The sequence below is a fragment of the Populus euphratica genome, unplaced genomic scaffold, assembly GCF_000495115.2.
Source record: "Populus euphratica unplaced genomic scaffold, PopEup_1.0 scaffold707.1, whole genome shotgun sequence".
Classification (NCBI taxonomy): Eukaryota; Viridiplantae; Streptophyta; class Magnoliopsida; order Malpighiales; family Salicaceae; genus Populus; species Populus euphratica.
Window position 1 is genome coordinate 10,224 of NW_011500574.1, and position 17,429 is coordinate 27,652.

A 17,429-nucleotide genomic window follows, 5' to 3' on the forward strand; every position below is an offset into this window, starting at 1 on the left:
GCACTCTTTCAATGTCACAAGCAAGCGAAATGACATAAAGGAATATGAACAGAATGAACAACACAGCAAATTATAAGAACATGTCCCAACCTTTTCATTAACTAAAGGATTACACAAAGTCCATCTTGTGTGTTATACATATTTATGTGCTTTCTGCATGCTACATGTTTTACAGCCTATCTATTTACAAGATAATAAAAGTTACAAGTAGAAACTGCCCCTAAGCACGGGTGGAGCACCCATTATCTCATGTTTTGGCCACTTCTTCCCCACATAAGAAACTGCCATAATTGTCGATAACTGCTCTTAAAATTGCTGCAACTGCATTGACATGTTCTTCCACAAACTAATTACCCACTGCCAGCATAACTGTTTTGCATGCCTTGCACCATTTGTTGTCGAAGTTAGGATTTATTATCGAACATCAACTCATGCCTTACCGAATCGTTAACGTATACTGCTACCGACTCTGCCAACGTTCATGCACGTTGCCACTGTTGATGCATGCTATCATTCATATTAGTAATGTTTATGTCAAGTCTAGGATTGTCTATTGTCCAGACTTATCATCAGCCCCTATTATCGATTTTATAGATGCTGTTGAATTCCTCAACACTACCGATCTCATTAGTGCTGCTGAATTCTCCACTTTCCCATTATGTCATCCAAGCACTATTTCGTTAAGTCTTGGGCAATCCAATGTCCAAACCCCCAACTCTTATCAGCATACTGCTGCGTTAGCTGTTGCGTGCTGTAGCACACATATTCTGCATATTTTTACTACTGTCACACGAGCTGCTACCTCATAGCTACTATCCAGCAATACTTTTCATCAGCCTACTCCTTGATGAATTTTAACCGTGTGACAAACCTCCCTCATTAAAAAGAAGTCGATATCCTCGTCAAACCAAGTCTGAAGCACCTCTGCCCTAAATTTGTACTAGTTTTCACAATTCAAGATTTCCCACACACAACCTCTCAGTCTCGTCCATTTTTTCATCCAAAATGCTTGACACGACCAAAAAATTGATATTTTCTCTTAAGTGCAGGAGTGTCGAAGTAATAAATAACCCGACAAAACCAGGGTCGAACCACGAGGAGGTTAACTATATAAATAATGATGATGTAATGATGATGATGATGAGGAGGAGGACTTTGAGATATAAGATTATGTAAAGATTAAACATTAAATAAAAATAGTTATCAAGGTTAAAGAATCCACTAATGGTATTGCAAATAAGTATAATATAAACTTTTTTTATTATTCAACTAGAAACCACATACAAAGAAGGTTTCAATCGGATGATTTGTCATTAATAGCTCATTATAAATTATCAACATGATTATATTAATTATCTTATTTAAGTAACACTAAAGTTTTAAATATTATCAGGAATTCATGATGCTAACTTATGTTAATAACAAATCAAGTTTCTTTTATAGCACAAGTGTAGGTTATACCATACGGTTAGCTATGAAGGATCAATCATTTATTATACTAAGTGTTATCCAACATAAATCTAAATTAACCATTTAACAACCAAGGTATTAAGAATTAATAATATAAAAATGATAAGACATATTAATAGCAAGTTGTTTAGGATATAAGCATTGAAGTCCATATTCATTTTATATTAAACTTATCCTAATACCATTAGTAAAACCTTTTCACCTTGACATAATAAACTTAGCTAAACATAATGAATAAAAGAAACATAAATAAACAAGATGAGAACATAATTATATAAGTATAGTAAAGGAAATGAAAGGCATAAACAAGATATTAATAAAACTATAATGTGAAATAAAACTAGAACATTAAAACTATAAAGAAAGAAAGCAAGTAAGGAAATAATATTGATCTAGAAACCAAGATGCCTAAATGCAGTGCAATATCCTACTTTTATAGGCCAAAATTTAGAACTATTGATTTAATGACTAATTGTTGAGTGGGTGGCTACATCTTGACTTGGTGACAATCTTTATCTTCTTGTTTGAATAAAATATCATTGCTAACATCAGAATTTAAACATATTGTCCCTATGAAAGTTCTAGGAAATTGTCTCAACTTTTCAACCAAAAACAATTCGATGCATTTGGACTTTTAGAACCTGAGATATGGGTTAAATACTGAATAGTATCTGAGTTACAGGATAGATTTCAACTTCTCCATTGTTACTAAGATTTGGACTTCTAAATAGCAGAATTAAATTTTGGACTCCCATAAAAGTTTTAGGTCTATATCTTAGCTTTTTATCCATATAAAGCAGAACTAAATCCAAGTTCTACAGCTCTAAATATGACCCAATGACTGAATAGTATTTTAGTTTGAACTGAACCAACATCTCTTTTCTAAACTTCATGATTTCTTTGTTTTCTCAATTTCAGTAGTTAAACTCATCAATTAATCATTTAATTTATGTGATAGGCCTGCATTTAAGATGAACATTTACTATAGATTTAAGGTATCCTATAGTATCAGACTTGTTATTATAAAACATGCTTTAGTTAAGAATTATTGATACTTCAAGTGCAAAATAATGATATAAAACCTTTAAAAAAATTGAACTTTTAAGTACTAATCAATGTATTTCACCGATTTTGTGATACCAAGCTGACATTCCCTTTGTTAACTCCTACCAAAACCAAGCTGTGATCAAGCCTTCTCTTGGTTCCAGTTTGTATCCCATAGGGTAAACCAACCTTCGAGTCCCACTCAAAGTTATCAAGATTAATGTCCTCAATCTCATATGGACACTAACAAAGCTACAACACTCCACACTCCAATGTCACATACTATCATGCTCCTTTAGAATTCGTATGCAACTTTCCTTAGTCACACACAAGTTGTCCTCATTCGTTAGTAATCCCACATGCCAATTCATCAACCTGCAAACCTGTTTTCATGAAGTTTAGACACTTCCTCCAGCATTCAAGGCTTCTATCCCTTTTCTCACAAACAACATCACCATACGAAACTACTTCAAAGCACCATATGAACTCCCACACGAATGTACTATCCCTTAACTGTTCAATATGCATAACATGCAAGAATCAAATGAGACAACACATTCAGTGATTAACAAAGTCTTAAATTCAAGCTCTTTCGTTGAGTTCCCAACTAAACCTGCTCAAACAAACAATATATAGCAACCTAGCATTAAAACTCGTCTGACCTGTTCTTCATAGGCTGTCGTAACCCAAGATACTTCATCAGCCCCATAAAATTTCATTGACGCAACAGCACCATACTGTTTCAGACCTTATTACATGTTTCGTCCACCGAAAATCCAAACCATGCTTTTCTAACAATGACCAAGTAATCTGTCTTCATCACCCTGATTCATCCATCATCAAGATGCACAGAAATGCCCCTACTGCCTTCCCACCAAAACAATGCACCAAACCATCCTCAAAGACGATTCTGGCTCCTCAACTGAACCCAGTGTATCGGCTGTCGAATATGTCATCCTGATCAACCCATCGTCAAGACATCCAAACTCCCAAAACATGTTGTCCCCTAGCTTGTCCACTAGCCAAGACACCCAACATATTGTCTTACTCCCATCACCCCTACCTTTATTGTCGAAGTGCACAAAACAGTCCCCAACCTGCTCCACCTAAGGCAGTTTGGCCCAGCGACCTCCACCCAAGGTCGGCCCCCTTTTGACTAAAGTTTCTCTTTAGTCATGCAGCACACGTATGGGATTCACGTATTCAAGAAAAAATGACCCGACCCGTAACTTAATAACTTAATGTGGGTTAATGACCTCAAAAAAGTTCAAAGAACTCATTTTTTTACTGTTCACGTACTTACATTTCACTGTGGATTCACACAATAAAATTATTATTTTTTTAAAATAAAAAACTCATTTAACTTGGATTTAAGGGTGAGAATTTTTTTCCATGAAACATATTAGTCATTACAAGAAAGAACATGGTTAATTAATATTTTTATATGTTTGTTGCGTATTATATTACTAAATTATTCTAAAAATGACAAAAAAAAAACATTTTGCTTATGTCAAAGGGGTTTTAAAGCTTTTTCAACTTTGTTTTTTGTATAATTCAATTATTTAGATGTTACTGAAAAATAATCAAGTTGACAGAGAAAAATTGATTAATTTATAAAGTAGCGCGAGTTACATATGTACTTAAATTCTCAACAATTTACATCGCATCTGATTTTAAAAGATGAATGTATCTAGGGAGGTAGGGCACCCAGATTATAAAAGATCTATGGCTAGACATATGAAACAAGATTCCGTTAACACATTTTAACTCACAATCAATCTCAATCGTGAATAATAAAATTTAATAAGAACTTAATGGATGTAATTAAAATAGCACTCCAAGTGACAACCCAATCCACAACCTTTAAACATGGTCCCGCGCTCCAACAAATTCATCCATGGAACAAATATGTTATCAATCAATTAAAAAAATATATTAATGTAATTAATTATTGAATAGTTAAACCTACTCCCATATTTTTAGTTGTTTTAATTGTACTTGCGTTACTTTTTAATAATATCATTAAACTTATTTTTATCCAACTAATTAACGTTGTGATTAGTTTATCTGTAATTTGATTTGGATCGGATTTCAAATTAAAATAAGAATGGATCAATTTGATATAATTTGGTTAATTTCATGGGTGTATTTATAACTCAATTAATTTGAATGAAACTTTATTTGATATTTTAAAAATAAATTAAAAATAATAATGTTTTGAATTGAATCAGGATCAACCAATTAATCTTGTTACCTAGATGATAGACATGATTTAATAACTTTTTTTTTCTTGGATTCTTTCTTATATAATTATACAATAATAAAAATGGATATTCATTGGAGAAATAATGAATAAAATTATTAAGGATAAATATATTTTTTTCCATCAAAATTGTTTTTTTATTTATATAACTTTTTCTTACAATAATGTTTTTTATTAGTAACATTGTTCATTGAATAAAAAGCAAAAATAATAAAGAAAATAAAGCTTTGGCAGAACTATAATGATTTGAATTACCAAAAAAAAAAAGTAATAGTTATTTTTTGCATATAGGCATATAATAATTGAAAAGGGTATTTTTTTTATATTCCCATAAAAACACATAACATTATTATTAAAAAACTATGTTAAAATTGAATAATAATTTAAATATCATGCTAGGTATTTTATTTATAGTGTATTTCAATAAAAATAAAAAAGTAAATATTGGAAAAAAAAAACAATTAAAATTTTGTGAAAAAGTATTGGGAGGATGTATGGAGTTACAAACAAGTATAAAAATATAGGAATATATCATTGTTCTTTTGAAACCCAAGGGATTAGCTAGTTATATCACTAAGAGCATAGAGATAATGATATTTAGTGTTTGTACTGCTTGTTCTATCAGATATTTCCTTCTCTTTCTTTTTGTATCGCTAAAAACATAGACCGCAAATAGATTGATTTGGAGAGAATACATGGAATATATTATTTTTCGAATTCATTTCCTGGTTCTCCTTATTCTGATGATCAAACTACTCAAGTTTATAGCTGAAATAAGGATTGTGAGAATCAGCTATATGTGTAACATTCTGCGGAGGTTGCACGTATATGCTTTCATCAAGTCATTCTGCATGCTAACAAATGGTGTCTGATAATGTCTTGTAAATAAAAAAAGAAGCAAAGAAAGAAGGTTCAACGATGTGCCGAGAGGCTATGGCCTCTACTTTACGGCAGATATTCTCATTTGGCAATAACTTGCTAGTTCCCTAACAGTATATTATCCAAAAATTAATCAAACAAAATTGGTCTATCTACAAAAACACTGTTTCCCACACAAGCATAGACAGGATTAAATCACTACTTGTGACATTAGCAAGAAGAAATCAAACAAATAGATTTTACTGATATTTCTCGTCTGGAATGTAGAACACTGAACATCAAGAGAGCCAGATCTTTCTCAGGTGCCCTTGTACTGAATATTAGCCTCAAGATCTTCCTCATCATGATACCCAGGCTTAACACGCCGGACTGGAACTGTGATAGAGTAGATGGTCCCCAAATCTGAATCTGTTGAGACACTAAGCTGGACTTTATCCTGTGAGTCTATCTCCACAAAATCGGATAGAGTATTCATAACGTTACTCACAATCTTCTGTTTTGCCTCATCAGTGACTGCACATCTATCAGAGAAGAGAATCATCTTCAACCGTTGCTTGGCAATGTTTGCATTTGACTTGCTTCTTGTTGCAAAAGATGGGAACAATATCTTCCATGCCAAATTTAGACGCTCAAAGAAGCTCATGTTCATAGCATTAAGGAGAAAGCCCTCAGCCTCTTGCCTTACAGATTCAGTAATGAGCTCATTGTGCCCAGTAATCCCAAAAGACTGGTTGCGATAACACTTGGTGTCACTGGAGGACGAGCTAGTATATCCTACACAAGTGTGACCCTTAAATCCTACCTGCAAGAAGCAATCAGGTATTAAAATAAAGACTCATAGATTATCCATCTGCCGTTCATTTTGTTTATTTCTACACTCCTCACCATAAGCATCTCAAGGGCATGACATTAGTCCAGATTAAACTGATCGATCAAAGGCAAATACAACAACAGTAAAGGTCCAAGATTCATGTTATGAAAGCGAAGTATATGCTACAACAGAGCACCATTTGGCCATATGCTTTATAGAAGTGACATTAATAGGTGTGCTGGATAGAGCTCAGTGCTACTTGCTGCATTGAAAATATAAAACATGGTTCCTATATTCCTATGCAAAGTAATGCCAACTAACTAGTAGAAAAGGACACAATTCCTATGCTGATGGTAGCACCAGCAGTAGTGGTGGTACTCACAACAGTGGAGAGAATATTGCAGTATGAATGGATAATTGCAATCATAAATTTCATTATAGGAATAATTAGCCTGCAATTAGTTGTAGGAATGAATGCAAGAAAGGGAGACAATTTGGGAGCTTATTCTGTTTTCTAGCAACACATTCCAAAATCCAAACAAAGACTACACAAAATGATAGAAAGAAAATAAAGAATTTAAATAGCCATATGAGTGTAAAATCAAAAACCCAATTTGGAAATGGGGAATGTATTAACTGAAGCCAAGCAAAACCCTAGAAGGCTCCTTGAGGTGTCTTCTTAGACCTTATTGGTACTCTATTAGGCTGTTTCTACTAACAAGTACTACAGATGGTATGCACAAAATCAAACATAAGCATTCACCATTTCGCATGAAACTGTAAATTTAAGAAAGCTAGAAAGAAAAAATAAAAAGAATGGGAAAAGGATCCAACCTTGGAGGATGAAGAAATGGAGCTTCCAAAAGGGAGATTGGAACTCATTAATGCTGCATTTGTAGAGAACCTAAAAAGATACCCAGGCATTGCCATTTTTTAGTTTTTTCTGCCCTTCAGTTCTTAGCAACAATGAACACAGATTCAGTAAATCTCTCACTCTTTTCTCTGTGTATGGTTTATACTTTTTTATTGCTAAAACGGTGTTTCAGCCTCAAGTGCAGCAAGAGAGCGGAGGATAGAAGGTAGCTCGCACACACGACACGAGATGTTAGCTGTAATTCTTATATCAAGTCGAAGGTGTTCGAGGGGTTTTGTCGCTTGTTTTTTCTTTTTCGTCTGATTGTCTTTTGTGGTTAGGATTTTTTAAAAATTAAAAATCATATTTTTTTAATTAAAGTTTCAAGTGATAGTATCATATGCAAAACTATGATAAATATTGATTTATTAGACGCTTTTAAAATTTATAATTTAAAAATATATATTATATCACATCACATCACAAAAATAAACAAAACTTAAGAAAGTGTTTGAAAATATGGTAGCGGTTATTTTTTAAAGTGTTTTTTATTAAGAAATACATCAAAATATTTTTTTATTTAAAAAAAATAATATTAACATTAGCACATCAAAATAGCCCGAAAATATTAAAAAAAAAAAATTAAGAATTTTTTTACAAATTTTCATGAAATATCGTTTGGAATGCAATTCCAAAGAGCACTTAAAACCCGATCAATTCAATTGGTCAATCCTACAATTTGTTGACCTAAACCTGGCTAGAGATGAGTTTTATTTTGAATTGGATTATTTCTTATTAAAATGATATTATTTTATATTAAAAAAAATAAAAACATGGATTAATCAGTCAGTTTACGGGTTGCCCCTCCTCAAGACTTGGATCGGGTCAAATCTAAAATAAGTTTTCGTAAAAATGTTTATGACTTATTTGTGACTTGTGAGGAATGATGCATTATTGAATTTCTCAAAACACATATACCTAGTAAAAAACGATAAATTTAAAAAATCTTCAAGAATCCCAAGATTTTATTAGACAGATTTAGAATTGTTTTGAGTTATATGAAGATTACCTAAATATTATATGTTCTTGTCAACTTTAAATAATTACTTCAAGGTTGAGTTGTCGTAAACCACAAATTATTCAAGTGTCTAGCCTCTAACGGTAATCCATATAAACCACTAGTAAAAAAAATTAATATGGATCAGCCCACAAACATCAATGACCTATTACACGTTTTAAATTGGCTCATCACAAGGTTCAAAGTAAAGGTAATGAATGGGCTGGTTAAGTAAGTTTTGGATTTCGACTAAGGCTGAACTTGGGTATCCTTTGAAGCATCAACAGTAGGCCTTAATACATTTAATCTATGTGCAAGAGGGGTTTAATCTACCTTTATTTGGGCCATGAAGTTTCAACAACAAGGTTACCAATTTTGTATCAGTTCCGACCAACCTTGTTATGTGATGTTTCTATGTATTTTATGGATTCCTAGTTAGCTTTGGATTTTCTATTATATGTGGTGTCATGACATGCACGTCATCGCATTGTAAAGTTGCCTTTTAGAATTGAAGAGTAGGTTTTGGGTTTAATCATAAAGTTATTATTATAGGGTTCAAGAATCGTCAACTAATATTATGATCACTAGAAAACCTAATGGTTTGTGAGAATCTATGTAAAGGGACTAATTATGCAAATGAAAGATGTATCACCCCCAATATAATTTACCTGAGGTAAGCTGCATTGTTGATTGTTGTTTTTTTTTCTAGGTCATGTCTCTATCTATTGGTCTTATTTAAATTTCAAAGCAGATATCTCTTCGTGAGGAAGTCCTACCTTATTGGATAACATCCTAATCATTCTAAATCCCAAATTTAGCATCGCATTTATTTTTTATTTTGTATCTTTAAGAATTGAGGGAATACTTTACAGTGTAATTTTGTACTTCTAAATATTAAAATCTACAGCTAAATTCTAACGCTCCAAATAACAAACTAATTGTTATGGGATTTTTTATATTTTATTCAAACCCTAATAGATAATCATAAATCAGTTATGATATCTATTTTGCATTTTTAAAACATGATAAAAATGTGATTTTATCCTTTTTAGAAAATATTCGTGAAAATGCTTTAGGATTTAATTTATGTATGAAAATAATTTTATTTTTTTTTGAAATGGAAGTTCATTTTTAAGATTTCAGAGAAAAATAAGATATTTTTATATCGAATCTATATTTTACAGTGTAAGTTTATAACCTGATATTAGACAAAATTGTTGGAAAAATATGTGACGGGCCTACAAATGACTTTAAAGAGGTCCTTAAAAATTTTTAGCTTTATTATTATTATTATTATTATTATTATTTTGGATGGGTTGTTTGCGCTCAAAGCCCAAGCTTAGCTCGATTACATCGACTAATGGCCCGACAACCCTTTTTTAGAATGGGCTGGACCTAGCCTAACTATACAAGCTAGGCTGAAATGGGTTCAGCTTATCTTTGCCTCTGCTCAAGCTCAACCCAACAGTTGCAGGACCTGAATTAATTCACGTCCTGCATGCATATAAGAGAAGAAATTATAGGAGGAAGGGGGTGGTTACCTGCCATAGTGGAGAAGCGTCGTTATCATTATTGGCGTAGCTGAGGTACTGCTAGAGTTACTCATGACACCATTATTGGAGGTTATTGTATAAAGGAAAAGGAAGAAGCTTGCGATGGAGATGATGAGTTAGTGAAGGAGATGTACAGATGTTGGTGAATGAGATTGGTATTGGTGAGGGTATAGAATAAGGCTTACATATGAAATTGCAAAAAAAAAAAATAGTTTTTTACTCACTTTTCAATCTTTTTTCTTGTTATCTAGTGCCCAAAATTCACCCCTGTTTATAAGGGGTAAAAGAGGGACATCTTGTCTTTATTAAAGACAAATTTTGGATTTTTATTCAAACGAGATGAGTCTCAATTATTACCTCAAAGTCATCATTATGAACTACAAATATTTGGTTGCTAAAGGCTAATTGGGTTAGCCTTTTTAAAGGTGCCGCAGTGGTTGCAAAGGCAAGTAGCCAGCAAAAATTACGATGGGGTGTAGTATAATGTCAGGCCATCAAAGTGGTGGCTTGTTTGTCTGGTTTGATGGAGAAATGAGGCATTAAATGCTCTTGAAAAGTAGTCACTTGAGTAGTTTTTTAGGTACAAAAGGTTGAAGATGATAAACAGTTGCTAGATGACAAGACAACCTCGTTTTGTACCAAAACAAACCACTTTGATCAAAACATATCGTTTCATTTAAATAAAATGACATCATTTTGATGTTTTTAAGATTTTAATTAGGGATTTAACTAAAGTTTAATTTAGTATTTTGAATTTTAATTTCTTTTAATTACATCTCTAAATGACTCTGATCTTTTAATTTTATGCAATTTTAACCTCGTCAAACTCAAATATCAACCCTAGATTCAGCGCCTTTGATTTTTGTTCTTGGTTTTGAATTTATGCAAATTAACCCTCAATTGACCATTAAACTTTTAATTTGCTTTAATTTCACCCTTTGTTTTCAATTGAATTAAATCCTCAAAGTTTAGTGTCTTTTTTTAAAAAGGTGAGGGGTTATAAATTTCTTTAACTTAACTCTTAATTGACCCTAAACTTTGAATTTCTTGCAATTTAATCTTGATTTCAATCAATTGACTTTGTAAAAATTAAGTTTGGCCCTTTAAAATTCCAGTTTTCTCAATTAAGCACATATTAAGCTCCAAACTTAACTTTTTACTAATTAAGTCTCTAACAAAATTAAATTGACCTATTAAAAGTATAATTAAATTCTCACACCTAATTAAATCTTTTAATTTGACCCATAATTAAATCAAATTAGCTTATGAAAAATCTAATTAAGTCTTTATACTTAATTTTTATGAAGATTCATCTAACAATTATTTAATTTGACTTTGAATCTGCATTGTTTTTTTAGTTTTGGGTATAATAAGGTATGATTAGGATCACAATTCCATCCAAAACTTCAACTTGATTCTTCTACGTATTTGAAATTTTCCTTCATTTTCATATTAGTTGATATTCTTCAATTCATCATTTTAAGCTTAATTGAATCCCAACTTCATTTGTTTTTCAATTAAACCTTTAATTGATTTTTTAAATTTGTTATTTATTTCAAATTCATCCTTAAACTTCAAATTCCTTTCAATCTTAGCCAAATTAAACCATTTTAATCTATTTCTTCAATTTCTTCTTCAATTCAACCCTTAATATGACCTAAAATTTCCCAAACCTTATTTTTGCCGATGATACTCGATTATTGGTCCAATTTCAACCCTAGCTATGTATTTTTTTTATTTTTGTTTCTTTTAGATTTTTTTGTATTTTTTATGATTTTCATGATTTATTTTTAATGCACAATAATTAAATAAAAATAAAGAATATAATAAAATGATTAAAATTAAATGGATTTACTAAAAAGATATTTTTTGGATTTTTATAATTTTTTCAAAATATATACAAAAATAGAGTGTTAAAAATTGAGTGATGACAATATTTGTTGCTCTTTAATTTCCTTATAGAACTAGAAAAAGTCCCAAAATTAGCTAATGAATATTCTTGCATTAGAAAATGAATAATGTTCAAATAAAAAGTTCACAAGTCAAAAGCCAACAAATAACAAAAGTCAAAAGACAACAAATAAAAAAATTTATAATACAGATGCTAGCATATATTGCTAGACCTTACCGAACCCTAATTTACTTAAAAATTTAAGTCAATGTAGAAAAATATGTATTGAAACTCTTGTTAGAATTTGAGCTCAATCTCATAGTTAGATTAAAAATTATGCTCAATAGAATAAAACTGAACAATATGCACAATTACACTGGAATCCAAATTTCTTCATTCAACTTTTTTTGGATTGTATCATTCTCTCTCTCCCCCCCTCCCTGTCCAAGATGATTCATCCTTAAATTACCAATAGGTATGAAGGATGTTTTATAAATCTCTTGTTTAAGCTTTCAAAGCTTTTTCTTGCCAACACTTGCCTCCAATAATTTTGTATGAAAGTAGCGGTTTTTTTTTCTTTCATCCTTTTAATGTTTTTTCTCCTCTTGCTTTTAAGCTTGCAATTCATAGAATAGTTCTTTTAACTTATCAAATTCTTACCTCAAAACCTCAACCATATCGAATAGGTCTTTGCATTCTTGAGTGAGAACTCTTCTTTCTTCCCTTTCCCTTTAAGAATACAAGACACAAGTAGAAAACCAAGATAGAAGACATGAAATATATGATATAAAAACACTATAGAATAGGGATTCTAACCTAAAATCTTAAATCTGAAACTATAAGTGCCCAGCTAATTTTGATGAGATCAAACGTAGATGAGTATACCCTTGTAAACTTGAATTTGCGATCTTGTTTATTTAAAAAAAAAAAAAACTCTAAATAGATATTCTGGACATAATTAAACATTAGATACTTTTTTTTTTATCAAAAGACCTTAAGGCAAAACTAAACAATAACAAAAAAAAAAATTGACCGAATAGAACTTTAACCAAATCATACCTAAAACAAGACATAAAGAAAAACAAGAAGAAGATATATGCGAAAACAAATTTAAACAACAAAAACAAAGAAGATATAACCTAATTTTTTAAGTTAAGCTTTAATACCAATTGATGTGAAGCTTGTGGATATGAAGACCCAAAAACTCATAATAAATAGACAAATAACCCAAAAAAGCTGAAATTTAGGTTTTTTATAGAAAGTTTGACCTAGATATAACCATGGATCTAAAAACTAAGTGTATTGGAAAAGAACTTGGACTCATTATTTATAGTGGAACAAGAACTCAAAGCATGCAAAGACACCACAATGTCAGCTATACATTGATAAATCAATTGTTGATCTTTATCTTAGTAACGAAAAAATTATTGTGTCATGCAAAATATAAATTTATTCAAAACATCATAACTGTAAAACAAAAACCTAAGTACACGCTAAATAGCCCTATTAATATGAGATAAAAACATCATAAACAAGTCTTGAAAAATAATAAAAGAGTTTTTTAAAAATAAAAAAAAAATTCTAAATTAACTAGAAAACTAATACAAATCCTTCGCAATAGCTTCTGGACCTTATCGCAAGGTTTTACTGATATCAGATTAACCTAAAATTTTATTTAGATATAAAACAAGACCTCTAAAAACTTTTGATAACATTTTAGCTCGATTCAATGATTGGATTGAGAACTATACTTGATTGAATAAAACTAAAATTATGCTAGAATCTAAACTTTTTTATTCAACATTTTCTTGAACCATATCATTCATATCAAAGCATTTACTAGTATTTTTTTTTTGGAAATTCCTTTCTTCTTTTGATTATTCTTGTTATAGAACTTTCCTATTTGTTTCATAATTTTGGATAGTTAAAAGAGTTGTTTTTTTTTTTCAGATAACTTATTGTCTTTTTCTATTCTTAGCCTTAAAATGAGATTTTCAAATCATATCTCCTCATGCTTATACTTACTATAATTCTTGAAGTCTTTTTAAAATAGTGATAATTTTTTAATGATCGTAGCTATTTGAAATGACTCACTAAGTAAAACTCTTGAAATTGGTTTATGTTCAAATACACTCAACAAAACTAGATAAAAAAAACCAATTGGAATTGATGCCCACTCAGGAACGCAAGTTATATAGTTAGTACACACTGAGTACCTAGTATTACCACCATTTGTGTATCTCAGCTCTACAATATAAAGCATAAAACATGCCTTAACGTTTCAATGAACATGCTCAACACATTAAAAAACACAAACACCAAAACCCTGGATTAACCTACATTTCAAGGCATCCAATCTCGGGTTAACTATCATAAATTAAAAAAAACTCCCCAACAAAAAGAAAGCAAAAATTAAAAAAGACTTAATTTCCTATTACAATTTGGTTGAAAGAAATGTTGAAAATAGCATACATGGAAAATGCTGAAACAATAGGGCCACCAAAACCAGACAAATGCATCTCATAGTGCACCAATGACGAAAACAGTTGATAGAACATACTGGCATTTGACAATGGAACTTGAAGAGACACTGTTCTCGTTCAGTGGGGCAGCGGTGGGAGGGGGAGGTGGGTTTGCTACATAGATAACTAGCTTCATGGCTCCATAGCAAAACCCCTTGCCACTAATGAGAGAGTAATTACGAGTGACATTCAATGGAACCACATCTCTTCCAGCTCCCCTGGTCAAATTGTGAAGAGGATGATCAGAGTTGCATGACTCAAAATCTATTTTGTTCACCTCTACACATTCATTTGGTTCCTATCTTACACAAAAACTTGGGAAAATTTTGAAATCAAGTTTAATTTTTGGGAATTAGATGACTAAATTCCACGCACGATACAAGAACTGGAAAACAAGAGCAATCATGTATTTGAAAGGAATACTCTTTAATAGCAACTTTAGGGTATGTTTCATTAATCATGGAAAAGCTTATTGTTTTGTTTTAGCCATGGCCGTTAGCTAGTAGTATCAACAGGGCAAAAATGTAATATTTTATCTCTAGCCATGGAACTGAAAATATGGGGTATCGTGCTATATTCGAATTAGGTCTGACTTACTAAACTTAGCAGCAATCAAAGACTACTTTACACAGCGTGGTAAAAACATAGACCTTCATTATTCTAAATGAATCTATTATGTCTAGGTATAATTGAAGGAAACTTGATCTAGATGAACTAGCTATGTGCAAAGATTGCCAAAGTAAAAGTTCAGCCCTAAATTTGGACTTGAATATAATGCTTAAATTAGAGTGTGGATTTTGACAAAGTTTATGCTCTCATTTTAGTACAAATAATAATATATCCAAAGATTAATCAAATCCAATAAGAATCTCATTTTGGTCATCATATAATTAAATTTTGCATGCTATAATAACGTAAAAGAAACATTAATTTAATATACATTAGCCTTTGATAGAAATGAAATGAAATAAATTAACAATCTATGCAGTTTTTCACTTAGATTTCTTTAGAATTTTTTTAGAAGTTGAATTTAGCTAAGAATTACGGGCATTAGGAGAAAAGACATGCTAATTAACACCCATATTTGAAGAACAAACTAGCTCTTAATTGCAGGCAAGAATATCCTAAAGAAATGCAAACTAGAAGCTTAATCCAACAAAGAATGAAAAAGCTCAAAACTTGAAAACTATAAGCCAATTCCAAAGGTATCCCATTTATAGATCTACCCATCTAGCTCCAAGACCAACAAAGTAAGTGAAAATCAAAAAACAATACACTACCCTTCACTCAAAACAGCAAAAGCATGCACACAGGAAGAAAAGAAACCCAGTTAACGAAGCATAAACAAGATTTGAAACTAGATTCATGCAAGAAAGAGTATTTGTAATTACAGAGCCAGTCACCATTGTAGAAGTGCTTGTCTTAAGCCCAAATAGTGTAGTTGACATTAGTTGTCCAATCCATGTTGGATCCAACTGTCCATCTAGTTGCAGACACTTCAGATACAATCACCATCATGGCAAAAACAAGCACTGCCATTGATGAACCAAACCCACTTCTCTCCATTACTTCTTCTCTTTCTGTAGTCCACTCTAGCTAGCTAATGAATTTGAGTTGTGTCATTATAGGTCTTTCTTTGCTTGATGTTTATTTTCTTGGCTTTGCTTTGCGGGTGGTGCTTGTAAAAAAAAAGGTTTCTTGTAAGCTTCTAGCAATTCACAGTCATCTTTGATTACTTATTCTGAAAATTCTCAAGCTAAACTAGCTAATCTTAGATTATATCAGCTAACATAAAGTTTATTAAACTCGCATTACCTTTATAGTTTGACTTAAGAAATTTACATCTCAAACACTAACTTGAGTTTGAGTTTAAATTTTAAGTTGAGTTAGAAAAGACATTGACATGTTAAATTATAGTGCTAATTTTTAGTTACTTGATAAATCCATTTAAATTTGATTTAAACTCAATTGAGTTAATTTCAAAGAACTAAAAAAAATGTGACAATTTTAATAAAAAAATTAATTATTCAAGTTGTCCTTAATTAGCTTTTTATTATTAAATAAAAAATAAACTAAAAGAAAGCAATGCTCTATATACATTTGAGGTGAAACATTATGCAAGTCACACAATATTTTTCTTTTTTTACATTTTTGTCCTTTGTTTTTTCACTTTGGTCATTGAATTTTTTTCTTTTCAATTTTATCCTTTAATGTCGTGTTGATAGGGATTTAAAGTTTTTAATTTATTTTTTATGATGTTATTCCCATTTAAAAAATAATCATGATATCAGATTGATGTTTGATTTCACTAAAAATAATTGAATTAAGAGATTAAAAATAATGGAAGCAAAATTGATTAAAAAAGTAACAATTTTTTTTCCTAAAAAACTTTGGTGCCAACTACAATCTGTTTTTTTTTTTTTTTGCTTTGGTCATCAATTTATTTTTTTTTAATTTTATCTTTTAACGTTGTGTTAATTAGGTTTTAAAATTGATAATTTATTTCAATCTATGTTTTAATGTGGTTATCTCAATCTTCAAAAAAAGAGATTGGTGCTCGATATTATAAAAAAATTAATTTTATTGTTTGAAAAAAACTACAAATGAGGTGACTAAAATTGAAACAAAAAAACATAGGAGCTCCTTTTGAAAAATAAAATGGTGTCAACACCTTTTTACTCAATTTTGCTTTAGGATATTTTCAAATTTTCTTTGGGTCCTTTAATTTCCCTATTAAACATTTTGATCCTAGATTTTATTTAGTTCAATTTTCAATTCTTGAATTTTAAAGAGAAGAGAGAAAATGATGGATGACAGAGAAAGTGATTGGCGGGTGCCGATTAAAAAAATAGTTAAATTTAATATTAAAGAGTTTTTTTTAATAACAGAAATGTCATCAAGGTGGTTTTGGATTTCTAAGTTATTGGAAAAAGTAGATTTCGATTGAGAAAGATTTTTTCCCACTTAATTATGTGTTTTTTAACTGATTTTGGGGTTTTTTTTATTTGAGGAATTCCTTTTTGAGGTTATAAGAGTTTCTTTTAGGTGTTTTCAAGTGAAATTATATTAAAAATTAATTTTTTGAA

The 17,429-nt window shown here is 30.7% G+C and overlaps 1 protein-coding gene, 1 long non-coding RNA gene and 1 pseudogene across 2 annotated transcripts in view; 1 reads left to right on the forward strand and 2 right to left on the reverse strand.

The window, feature by feature from the left end:
• Positions 1–5,815, forward strand: part of LOC105115459 (uncharacterized) — a 12,230-nt gene extending 6,415 nt beyond the window's left edge. The window contains exon 3 of the long non-coding RNA XR_840347.1: positions 5,732–5,815. This is a non-coding gene — a long non-coding RNA (uncharacterized LOC105115459). The remainder of the gene's footprint in view (positions 1–5,731) is intronic.
• LOC105115458 (cell division topological specificity factor homolog, chloroplastic-like) lies at positions 5,756–7,596 on the reverse strand. The gene is made up of 2 exons (XM_011012348.1): positions 7,302–7,596; positions 5,756–6,458 (listed from the first exon to the last, which is right to left on the reverse strand). The coding sequence occupies exons 1-2, from the start codon at positions 7,395–7,397 to the stop codon at positions 5,955–5,957; spliced, it is 600 nt and encodes a 199-aa protein (XP_011010650.1). The 5' UTR covers positions 7,398–7,596; the 3' UTR covers positions 5,756–5,954.
• Positions 7,597–14,003: 6,407 nt separating this feature from the next.
• On the reverse strand, positions 14,004–16,197 carry LOC105115460 (lamin-like protein; annotated as a pseudogene).
• Positions 16,198–17,429: the final 1,232 nt, after the last annotated feature.